Raw genomic sequence first — 12,735 nt, forward strand, 5'->3', positions numbered from 1 at the left:
AAGTTTACCTGCAAATACCGGACCCAGTAATCTCAAGCCCTTAGATACTGTACCCGGATCTGATAGAGGAGTTATTGAGGCTGTGGGCAACCGAAGCACCTTGCCGTTTTACTGCAGCAAGAGGGAACACTTAATGATCCCCAGCTCTCTCTCCTACTAATGATCTTCCCTCTGCGCCGTACTATCTGCTGCGTCCAGCATTAGGCAAATCAAACCCCACATTGTGCTAAAAACTGGTGGAAATGGATGCAGATGTTTGCTTGTTATTTTCTACAGAATGGGGGGAAAACACAGAATACGACCAGGTATTCCTAGGTCTATGCATTATTCCCAATTCTGGGGAAAATTTCATTAATCCTGTATTTTAGTGCAGGATTCTGGACAGAGTTGGAGATTCCAGTTCCCAGTATGCCTGCAAGAAAATACGAAGGACTCAAAATAAGGGCATACGTGCCTAAAATATCTCTTTGTATAGTGCTTTATAAAAGGTCATTATTAGTGAATAAACACATTTGCATGTTTGTACTTACTGTGCCAGGCTCCTCGTCCCACCTGCCTCCTCTATGTGCATGTTGTCCCTCAATGAACTCCATCTGACATCTACACTTTGGGAGGGGGAGGTAAAACTGATCACATTGCCATGTATGAAGGGTAAACCTGCTCCATGTTTAACCGGCTGGTTGCTTATATGTTCGGGCAGCAGGGTGGTGATCTGTGGGCTAGTTCTTGTCTGACTCATCCTGTTGGAGGTAGCATGAATGGCTGTTTCTCGTGCCCTGTGGCACAGACTGAACTGAAGCTCCTTTCCTTAGTTCCAGTCTACCTTGGGATTCCTGATCTTGTGCTGCTCAGGGGGTGGAATTCTTGGCTTAAACTAGTCTTCTCACCTGAGCCCAGTATCATCTACGCTACCTATCATTATCACCCTTCTAGACATGCTCTTATGAATAGCTAGTGAGGGTTCCAATCAGTATTAGAAATGTAACAAACAAACAAACCTGGTGAGGGAAGATTAGTGCTAGACGGGGTGGAGTCATGAGGGAGTGCACCACGAGTAGCTGAATCAGTGACAGACGATGGTCTTTCAGGATATATGTATTAACTGCACACACTCTGCCACAAAATAAATTGACGAGGAAAATGTGATCATGAATCTGTTTTGCCTTGCTCAATGAATAAGAAACTCAATTTTAAGATACCTCGGTTGGTTAAAGATCCTATTGCAGATACCTATGTGTAGCCAAACATTTCAGCTTATAACAGTGGTAAGATAGCTCAGGTGGTTGATGCACTAAATATTGAGATCTACATATACACAGAATAAAATGGATATTGTGTCTACTGCAGAGTATAGCATGCAACATGCAGATCACAGATGTTTACGAGGTATGAAAGTTCAGAGGGTTAATGCGGTTTTGCAGTGATCCTTGTGCAACCTACAGGAGACAAGTTACAAAATAGTAAAGCACCTCAGGGAGTTTTACGCTATCTGAAAATAATTGCTTGTAATATTCAAGGTAATTTAATGGTTCGTAATCATAAGGTTAATAAAATTTGCTGTCAGCCCATGAACACCATTAATGAAGAAAATTGTTACTCCCACGAAGCTGAGCATTTGCAGTCTTGTCATGACCGAGAGGTAAAAATGTACCTCTCTCCTCTCTGCAGGCTGCTTCTCCACACAATACACTCACATTCTATGTGTGGGCGCTGCTGCATGGCACTCTCCACCGGTACATAGATTTGCTGGGGCTGGCTTGACTTTAGCTAAAAATAGCTCACTGAACCAGAATCAGGACTGCCTCCTCTCTTCTACAACACTGCTTCCTGTCACATGTGCACCCCTTGTTCTTCTGAGTTGGGTATGTGTTATATAGTGCTTAGGTGCTTTGTGTCTCGTGCTAAGCCTGTTGTCTTGTGCTATGGGGTTAGTGGAATCTTGCCAGTACAGGGTTCCACATTATGGTTTGAGGGCGAAAGTTCCTGGAAGGGCAGTTAGATACAGCTCCTATCCGTTGTCTGCAATAAAGCCACTTACCACTTCTAACCACTGTGTCTGCGCAGTACCCTTTACAACAGTATGACAGAGTGCTTGTTGGGAAATCTTAGACTTACACCCACCAACAATATGGGCCAAGCTACGCTTTGACAATGGCTAATTGATCTTCAGAGGCAAGATGGCATGGGATGGTGGAAATCTGTGTTGCACAGCTCCACAGTTATGAAATGTTCACAGCTTTCTAAGGCTAGATTTTCTTCAATTGCACCATGTTACACTCCATGGCACTATATTCGATTTTAAAAAGGAGAAAAACAAAGTCAAACATTGTCATGTTGGAGCAGAAGGCCTATACCAACCATTATAGGTCCTGAGCTACTCCACTGTCTTCAATGGAGCTCTCAATATTCCAGTGTTCCACTATGCATTAAACATTAAAACAAGGGAGAAATCAAAAACTAACAAAATATAAATTAAGTAAGATCATTTTGATCTTTTATTTTTACAAATTTAAAAGCAATAGACGTGAAAAACAAACTGTAAAAGTGTTTAAAATACTGATATGTGTTACAGCGAGTAAGGAAGGCATGGGTAACATTCAGAGCGTTATATTAAAAAACTGAAAAGGGCCTTTGATTCTGTGTGGCAAAACACAATTAAGAAATGTGATTAGGGGTATCAAGGAAGAGAGAATGTGGTGAGAGTGGGAAGAGGGATAAGAACTCCACAGTACCAGCCACTGAGTTACTTCTGAAGAATTTGAGATTTTCGCTGAAGATTTTTTAGTTTCTATATTTTTGATTTCTTCCTTTTATACTATACATTTTACATAGAATCTTTTGAATGGGTGTGTTAAAGTCACATTGTATTCCAGTATTTAGGCTCAGTTGGACTATTCTTTCATAAAATGCAATGCAGCAATGGAGCTTGAAGCACTGCGTTGCACATACTGCACTGTGTTTGCGCTGGCGCAGTATGTGCAGCCTAGCACCAACGCAGGCTCCATTGCATCATACTGCAAGGGTGCCTGCATTACGAGCAAGATTGTTTTTGTAAAGGAGGAAACACCTTCACGCAGGAAACCAATACTGAAGTCTATTTTCCTTTTTTCACGTGTGATGGATAATGCATCACCCATAGAAAACATAGACAAAGTAAGTAACGGGGAGAAATAAAGATATCTGTTTGTAACTCCGGGAATGCAGCAGAATCCATTGGTGGATGCGAGGGAAAGCCATACTCCACCATAGACGGCTTCCCTGGCAATGCGCGGCATGACTTTTTTCTTTTTACAAAGTCACGCAAGGCGGTGCAAATCTTCCCTTGCATGGTTTTGTAAATCTCAGTTAAGTACGGGCATTGCCTTGGGGCTACTTGCGTAAGGCAAGGGCAATGTACATTAGGCTAGAAGTTATATAGGAAGAACTACATTTTAACACACGATTTCGCACATCTTTTCAGAAGATCCACTGAATCAATATAAAATCATTCAATTGAAAGACATACCTCATGATTCGCAAATCGTATATCCCGAGAAAATATTGCTGCAACCCAGTCACACCCCAGATTGATGTCGATATTTTGCGCCAATTTCTCCAGCGTGGGCAAATGGTTGGCTTGAAAATGATAGGCCAGCGTCACATGGAGTTGCTTTTTATGGGGCTCCACATGCACATCTTTAAAAAAAATACAACAAATTAATATATATATTCACGATCTTTCAGAATTCTACATAAAATATTTAAAGGGTGAGGTCCTCCTATTAACATCGGTACAAAACAATGTCCTGTCTGTTTCATCAGGGTTAGAAAGTTGCAGACACCATCAGTTACTAAGAGAGAACACAAAACCTGGTATTGCAAAAACCCAGGCAAACATACCATTAAATTAAACATATCTCATAAAAAAGCATAGGTAATATAAGATATAATTCTATAAATAACATAAGATAACCTAACATACAAACCAAAATATGATATAAATGAAAACATAGGACAGCATAAGATGACATAAGAAAATGTAACTGCAATGCTGCATTTTCTGGCTGGTGCTTTTCCACATTAGCATTAGTAATGACTGCTTGATTTGTATTATCAGTCTCTCTAATTAGTTATTTTAGTTTTTGTGTATACCGGAACTTTATTTTGGGGATTAGGAATTTTTAGCACGGGTAGATCATTTTGAGGGCCACAGATATCATATATTTATAGATGGATAACTGGGTTACTGAGATGTTTTTCATCTTGGGGTTCTGAGTGATATCATAGGCTACTCAGGCTTCGTTCTCATTGTCTATTTGATGTCACTCTGAACCCCTCAATGAAAAACATCCGGGTAACTCACAGTTACTCACCTAAGAACCTAATTCTCAAAGGTAAACTTACACTTTTATTCCTTTTGTCTGTTTCGTTTTCGGTAGATTAAAAAAAATATTTATATTTAGGTATTTCCCTTTGGATACGTTGACGTAAAAATGTACTATAACAACATTTAATGTTTTAAGGCAGCATTATGAGGCAAATCTTACTATCTCCTGAGTGATGCCTACCAGATTCCTGTTTGTGTTCTGTGTCTCCTGTTGCACATAAAAAGCATCCTTACCTTTGCTTCGGTTCACTGGGTAGGCCTGGGGAACTCAAACAGCAAAGAAAGGAGCGCACACTAGATTTGTGCTATGTGCATCGGAAGTCAAAATGTAAGTAAGCATTCTAGATGTGGACACTGATTAAAGAATTAGACCTAGCATCACCAAGAGATTCGAGATTTCAAAGAGCTTGGCTTTGTCGAAAGAAGGTTAGATAACCATCTGGCCATTTAATTTCACTCTCAGATTGTGCTGTGGACTTTCCCATAGCCCTCTGGATGTATATTGGAATACTGGTAGCGAAAATATCGTCTGATATAATGCTGTGACCTAAATATATCATAAAGGAGACAGATGTTTCTGTTTTTAAATTCATGCTTTGTGTCTAAAGTATTTTTTCAGCCAAGTTGAAAGTTCATATCAAGATACCTCAGTACAAAGAATTTACACCTTAGAGTACTTTTATGCCAACAAAACTAGCATAAAACTCTGGACACTTTTGAAATACTAGTCAGCAAAGATTTAAATGACTTGAATTGGTGAAAAAAACAAAAAGATCACGATGTAAATTGCACCTAACAGCATAATGGTCATAATGGAAACCTCATTCTACAATAAAAAGTGAATGCACATATGTAAGACACTGATGTGTAGATTGAACTGGACTGTGATCCATAATGCACAGGGTCAAGACTGATTTGCATATGGATGGGTCCAAACTGGGGTGGCGAGGTGAGCTAAACCACGATGATGGATTCAACCCAGATCTGTGACTAGGGTGAGTGTCTGACAAATTTCAGCACTCCGTCCATCATCTCCTTGTGTTTGCTTTGTTCACTCTAAGTTGGCAGGGTATGCCCAGATGTGGGTACCTTGCTCACTTTGCCACTGGATTCAAGCTAGCCTGGCTGATGAGGGGTGTTACCCTGAAACCGGTCTCAGGATGCTTGTTTTCGGTCCAGGGAGGACCTGGCCTGGCAGTTCGGGCTAGACTGTTCCAATGAGGCACAAGGTCAAGACTGATTGTATAGGGCTGGGTCCATACTATGGTGGTGAAGTGAGCTAAAGAATGATTATGGATTCAACCCAGATCTGTGAATGGGTGTGAGTGTCTGAAAAGTGTCAGCACTCCATTCATCATCTCCTTGTGTTTCCAGGGTATGAAAGCATACATGAAGGAGACTGCTGATTTCTTGAATAAAATTGGCAAAGTATAATTGGCAGGATTTGATGAAGATTGGCCATGCACAATTGCTGTTAATGCAAAATACAGCTATGTCTGATGAGTTGGGAGCCAATAAAATCTTTCTTAACAAATGGTGTTACTTTTCATAATTTCACAGTTATTTTTAATGGGTAGGTAGGATTTTTGTTCTGGTTATGTAAATAATTTTATAGCCACATTTGAAAAGGACCTCATTAATGGTGACAAGAACTGGATAGAAGATTTGCTCCAATATCTTCAAAGCATTGATCCCATTTTTCTTATATGGCATGGCACAATTGAAAACCTATTGAATAACACTGCTGAGCTGAATAAGAAATGAATCTTAACAATGGAAGAGTGCAGTTTTTGGATGTTCTGGTCAACTTGAAAAATGGCTTATCTGTAATGACGTGTTTCAGAAGACTACTGACCAAAAGAACTGCAGTCATTTCTCTTCTGGTCCCACTTTGGTACTCCCATAGTTTCATGTATTAGACGATTAAGGCTGCCTCTGCTCCGCATAGCTATACATAGTACATATGTTTTTGTGACATTATTTTAGGAATACGTTGTACATGTTGTTTGTTAGTAAGTGATTCTTTTTGGGATTCAGGCTACACAGTTTGAACAAGGTTGCCTTGAAAACATAACAATATGGTGTACTGTTTGCTTTGCTTGTTCAGCAAGAATTCCTAACGTTTTTGGACAGAACAAGGTAGCACAGCTCCAGCTTTCCAACACAGTAGTTCTCACCATATAAACTGTGTCTCATCCCCTTGGGGGCAAAGAGGAGAATTCCGGCAGAGAGAGGTCCTGGAATGAACACCTACAGAGCCTGATATGCAGCCTTGCATAAGACGAGTTTACACTCAGAATGCAGACCTCCGAACTATATACACAAGGTAATGGGTCTTTTGCCCATCCGAGAGATCATGTATATATACCTGTGCTCACACATTAAGGGTAGGCTTAGACAAGACAGATAATTTACCAAGGTGGGGGTGTTTATTTTTTACAGCCTGATATTAGTGCTAATTACCTTGTTTAGTTCTATGTGTCTAATAATCACAGCCCATTTACTTCATGATAGACTACGGTATCTTCACTAAAGATATTGTAAACTTTCTTTGCGTCTTTCTTATGTTTACTACTGGCATGCATTAGTGAGTGACGCAAGGGGAGGATCTGTTTCCATAGTTCTGTTGGAGACTAGAGGGCCATGTTCTAGGTTGACAAAATCACCTACGGTTCTGGGAAGGTTAGGAGTTCAGATGAGGCACTATGAGCTAGCCAGGATTTGGGCTGACAGATACTGATGTTCTTGAGAGACCTAGGGCCATATGTATCAAGCCCAATGCGAACGCATTTTCGCTAAATGATATGTATCACACAAATCTGCATGCAAAATAAGGAATCACAAAATTTGCGATTCCTTATTTTGCAATTGCATTTAAGGAATCGCACATTTTGCGATTCCTTAAATGCAATGTAAGAAGCCCAAAAAAATTGCTAAATGTCCTTAAGGAATCGCAAATTACCACCAACTTCTAGTTGGTGGTAAGTTGCGAATTCCTTGAAAAAAGCACATTTTTGCATTTTTCCAAGTGCCATGTGATGCACATACATGCCCTTAGGGCATGTATGTGCGCCACATGTGCACCCATGCATATTCAGGGGTGCAACAGGGTGTCCTTTGGACACTAAACAACAACAAATGTCACTGGTTTATAGGTGGATATGGGCGTAAAAACAGTAAACCCAGTGGTTACCCAGGATGTGTTTGCACAGAAAAGAAATTAAATGAATCCCATCAGCCCACCCAATGGCAGAGCTTCATCATCTGGGATTACTGAAGAGATGGTCCAGATATTTGGGCGACACACCTGATGGTATTGTGTGTTGCTCCAATCCAAAGGAACCACCAGTGATGGATCATGCCATAGAATATGTGTGTTTCTGTGGTGTGGGATAGAACTTGCAGTGTTGAAAGATTGTGTAGGAGTGATCAAAAGGTGCAATATTGTTAGGGATATGTGGTCAGTCCTGTTTCTGTGACCATGGGCCACTATCACATGACCTGGGGCTGGGTATATATTGGTGTCCTTTTTCCATGCTCATTGCTTGATATCGCCAACGTTGTGGCCTTGTATCCAGCTTGAGGTTCTGCAGTATTGGAGTTCTGTTGTTTTTACTCCATTTAGTCTCCCACGGGCTCGTGGGGACTTCCAGTTCGTTTTTGTGATTCCCTTTTTTACATCCTGTGTTTTTGCTGTTTCCTGAAACCCTCGTCCTTGAATAGATAGTAAGTTAGTTCCTCCCCCTCCCCCTTTTTTCGTTATATCCCGTTTTTTCCTCTACTCGGTTTTCTAGTCCTTATCCCTTTTAGTCTTTTTTGTTTTATGTTCCTTCCTTCCTGTGCCGGTATAATTTTTATGTGTCACATTCCCAGAAGCGGGGGCTCCCGTTTTATTTTCCGGCGATATTGCGCGCTGTTTACCTTTCATTCTGCAGCTGCGCAGGAAGACGTCTAGGCTTAGGCGTCTGTCCACATCGTTGTGTTCCCGGGAAGTGACGTTTTGGGTTATTCCGCTGTACACAGGACGCTGTGTAAACACGGAACACGGGCGCTCGGAAGGAAGAGCATTTAGGCATTCCCTTGGACCCGTTTTTAAACTGAAAACTCATAGAAGGGGTTTTTTGTAGCTGGCATTCTGTACCCTGTCCCCAGCTTTCTTTTTCCCCTTTAATTAGCACGGTGCTGTGTAGGCGCCTTCAGTGCTTGCAGGACATCTTTTGTTTTGTTGCCCCTGACTGGGTTTATATCTCCCTGGAGCATTATATAAGAGGAGAACCCAGTGCCTGCACGAAGCTAAACCTGCACTTACCACTGGTAAGGAGAAGTCAGGGGGTTGGTGTATGATGTTTTGGTGGACCATGGCCATGATAGAATAGACTGTATTATACTGTTCTTGAGAGACATTCTCTCCCTTTACCACAGGTGCAGAAGCGTGAAGGAGGGAGCTGTGTCCTGCATACTACAGGGTGGGAGACTTGGTGTCTCAAACTAAACCACCCTCTTTTCAGGTTCACTGGAGGGCTCACTGTGTATTCAAATCAGTGGGCTTCCTGTGGATACGGGAAGGGGACTGGTGCATGCTTCGCTCCTGCAGTGCTCGGGCGGGCTGAGTCGGGCCCAACAGAATATCAAGCCCACGTATTTTAGCACTGCCTGAGCGAACATGGATGTGGATGGGAACGCGGTGGGTGAGGGCCCAGGAGGCCCCTCATTACAAGACATTATGGGGGCCTTGCAGACTTTACAGTCGCAGGTCCAGGATCTGCAGCAAGAAAATGCGGGATTAAAACAGGAATTAGTGGCCGTTAGGGCGAGGGAGCAGTTACATCAGAGGGGAACCTCTTCCATCATTCACCCAGCGACCTTTCAGTATGGCGGGGGGGCTAGTCAGGGGGTAACGGGAGGTAGCAGTTCCAGCAACCCCATTAACGTTACAGTGTCTTCCCCGGTCGCCGTGCCACTAGCTGCTCCCGAGAGATTTACGGGAGATAGTGAGAAATTTGGGATGTTTATGACCCAGTGCCAGCTACATTTCATGTGTAGACCAAGTGCCTTCCCTGATGATTCCGCAAAAGTGGCCTTTACAATCTCCTACTTGGCTGGCAATGCTGCTCAATGGGCTATACCCTTGGTAGATAACGATGATCGGGTATTATATAATTATGACGCATTTAAGGAACTAATGCGGGCACTGTTTGCCAAGCATGCGTTCATGCAGGCAAGTGATGCAGAATTGATGAAGCTTCGGCAGGGCAGACAGGATTTGTTGTCCTATATTGCATCCTTTAACAGACTGATTTCTGAGACTCATTGGCCCACTGAAAAGAGAACATCAATATTCTACCAAGGTCTCTGTGAAGAACTAAAGGACATTGTTTCACAAGTGGTGGATCCACCGGAGGATTGTTCAGCATTTATCGATCTGGTGGTTAAATTGAACCATAGGGTCTCTGAGAGGCGGGGTGAGAGGAGCAGGTTTCAGGCGATCAGAGGTAGTTACGCAAAGGCCGAGGTAAAGAGTACAGGGGACCACAAGGTGGCTCCGGAACCTATGGAATTGGGTGGGGTACGGGGTCCTTTGGCGCCTGAAGAGAAGAAGAGAAGGAGGGAGAATAACCTGTGCTTGTATTGTGGACAAGGGGGCCATTTCGCCAGGGAATGTCCGGTGAAGCCCTCTGGTGTGGGATTCGGCAAGAAGGTGGCTTGTGTTCAGATAGACCATAGGACACTTGAAAGTGGTGGTCAACAGTATGAGGTGGTCGGATCGGTAGATCAAGCACCAAGACATTTCGTTATTAATGCTCAATTACTGTTGAGGACTCAGGAATGTGTTGCAGTGTCGGTGTTATTGGATTCAGGTGCCACTGGCAATTTTATGGACATCACTATGGCAGATAAGTTGGGGGTTCCCTGGCAGTTGAAAGAACGACCTGAGCCAGTAAGGGCTATTGATGGGACCGAGCTGACATCAGGGTGTATTACTCGCCGGACTGCACCGTTGGGTCTGTCATGTGAGAATGGGCATTCTGAGATGGTGGTTTTCGACTTAATTGATGCCCCTTCTTTTGGTCTGGTGTTGGGTGTGCCATGGCTGCAGAAGCACAATCCTAGGATAGATTGGGTGAGGAGGTTGGTAACGCTAGATTCAGTACACTGTTTGAAGCATTGTTATGCTGTAGCAGGGGCTCAGATCGATCCATTGGTTTGTGCGGTAATGGATGTGGGAACTGTCCCTCCCCAGTACTCGGAGTTTAAGGATGTTTTCGATAAAACGAATGCTCAGGAACTTCCCCCGAACAGGGTTTATGATTGTAAGATCGATTTGGTACCGGGGGTCTCCTTGCCTTGTTGCCGGGTGTACGCGTTGTCGGAGCCCGAGGAGGAACATTTGAAGGAATACATCGATGAGATGTTGAGACTTGGGTTTATTCGTCCTTCTTCATCCCCTTGTTCCTCGGCTATTTTCTTCATTCCTAAGAAGGAAGGGACCCTCAGGGCGTGTGTAGATTATAGGATCTTGAATGCCGCCACAGTGAAGAATAGGTACCCTCTTCCGCTCATCTCCGTGTTGTTAGACCAGCTCCGCAAGGCTACCGTGTTCACTAAGCTGGACCTGCGGGGAGCCTATCATTTGATAAGGATGAGACCCGGAGATGAGTGGAAGACGGCTTTTAGGACCAAGTATGGTCTTTATGAATATACTGTAATGCCGTTCGGCCTGTGTAATGCGCCGGCGGCATTCCAGTTCTTCATTAATGAGGTGCTCAGTGAATTCCTGGATCGCACGGTTATCGTCTATTTGGATGATATATTGGTGTTTTCGGAGACGAGAGCTGAGCATTCAGAACATGTCATTCAGGTGTTGCGGACCCTTCGGGAGCACCATCTATACGCCAAGCTCGAGAAGTGCCAGTTTGACACTCATGAGGTAGAGTTCCTTGGGTTTATCATTTCGGCGCAGGGAATACGAATGGATCCTGGGAAGATAAAGGCCATTATGACCTGGCCTGTGCCTACCTCTGTGAAACAGATCCAGGTACTCCTGGGTTTCGCCAATTTCTATCGGCGTTTCATTTCGCACTTCTCTGAGGTGGTATCACCAATGACTCGCCTGTTACGGAAGGGTGTTCCTTTTGAGTGGACCACTGAGACGCAGACTGCTTTTCGCTCATTGTTGGAGCATTTTACATCAGCCCCCGTGTTAGTACATCCCGATCCTGCCCTGCCGTTCTTCGTGGAGACCGATGCATCCATGTGTGCAGTGGGTGGGGTGTTGTCTCAGCGCGACGAATCCACCGGTCATATGCACCCAATAGCCTTCTTTTCAAAGACCTTGTTGCCAGCTGAAAGGAACTATACAGTGGCCGAACGAGAACTGCTAGCGGTCAAGTTGGCTTTCGAGGAATGGCGACACTATTTGTGGGGGGCCAGACATGTCATTACCATCTATACAGATCACAAAAACCTCGAATTCTTTCGTTCCGCTAGGGCACTGACACCTCGCCAGATGCGGTGGGTACTATTCTTCAATGAGTACGACTTTGTCATCACCTATAGACCAGCGGCCCAGCAGGTGAAGTCTGACGCTCTTTCCCGAATACATAATGACCCAAGAGGGGAAGAACCTGTGACAGAGAATAGAGCTATGATAGACGGTACACGCATTGTAGGGGCCACGGAGATGGATGAATTTCCTCGTTTGGTAAGGGAGCGACTGAAGCTTCTTGATCTAAGCTCCTTGCGGTCTGTGCCCGGGATAACAGAGAAGGAAGGGTTGTTATATCATGGAGACAGAATGGTAATCCCTCCCTCCTTAAAGGATGAGGTTTTGGAATGGTGCCATTCATCGGCCCTGGTGGCTCATCCTGGGATGAGAAAGACGAGAGAGCTGTGTGAACGGTGGTTTTGGTGGAATTCCATGATAAAGGACATCCAGGGATATGTGACATCTTGCCCTGTATGTGCTATTAATAAGCCATCGCACTGTAAGCCTTTTGGGCTCTTGTGTCCTTTGGAGGTACCGCCATCCCCCTGGCATACCATAAGTATGGATTTTGTAACGGAATTACCATTGACATCAGGATATACAGCCATATTGGTAGTAGTGGATTTATTTACCAAAATGGCACATTTCATACCGCTGCGCAAGATTCCCACGGCGAAGGAAATGTCAATAGTCTTTATGACCTCTGTAGTACGTTTACATGGATTGCCGGAGGTGATAATATCAGACCGAGGGGCGCAATTCATATCTCATTTCTGGTCCGAATTATGTCTGGTTTTGAAAACAGAAATACGCTTGTCATCGGCATACCATCCTCAGTCCGATGGACAGACTGAGAGAACTAACCAGACGATGGAACAGTACC

At 43.7% G+C, this 12,735-nt stretch overlaps 1 protein-coding gene across 1 annotated transcript in view; it reads right to left on the reverse strand.

The window, feature by feature from the left end:
* Positions 1–12,735, reverse strand: part of UBASH3B (ubiquitin associated and SH3 domain containing B) — an 806,096-nt gene that overhangs the window by 322,517 nt on the left and 470,844 nt on the right. The window contains exon 5 of the mRNA XM_086956973.1: positions 3,506–3,675. Within this exon, the coding sequence (XP_086813099.1) occupies positions 3,506–3,675 (170 nt within the window). The remainder of the gene's footprint in view (positions 1–3,505; positions 3,676–12,735) is intronic.

The sequence above is a fragment of the Lissotriton vulgaris genome, chromosome 2_1, assembly GCF_964263255.1.
Source record: "Lissotriton vulgaris chromosome 2_1, aLisVul1.2, whole genome shotgun sequence".
Taxonomy (NCBI): domain Eukaryota; kingdom Metazoa; phylum Chordata; class Amphibia; order Caudata; family Salamandridae; genus Lissotriton; species Lissotriton vulgaris.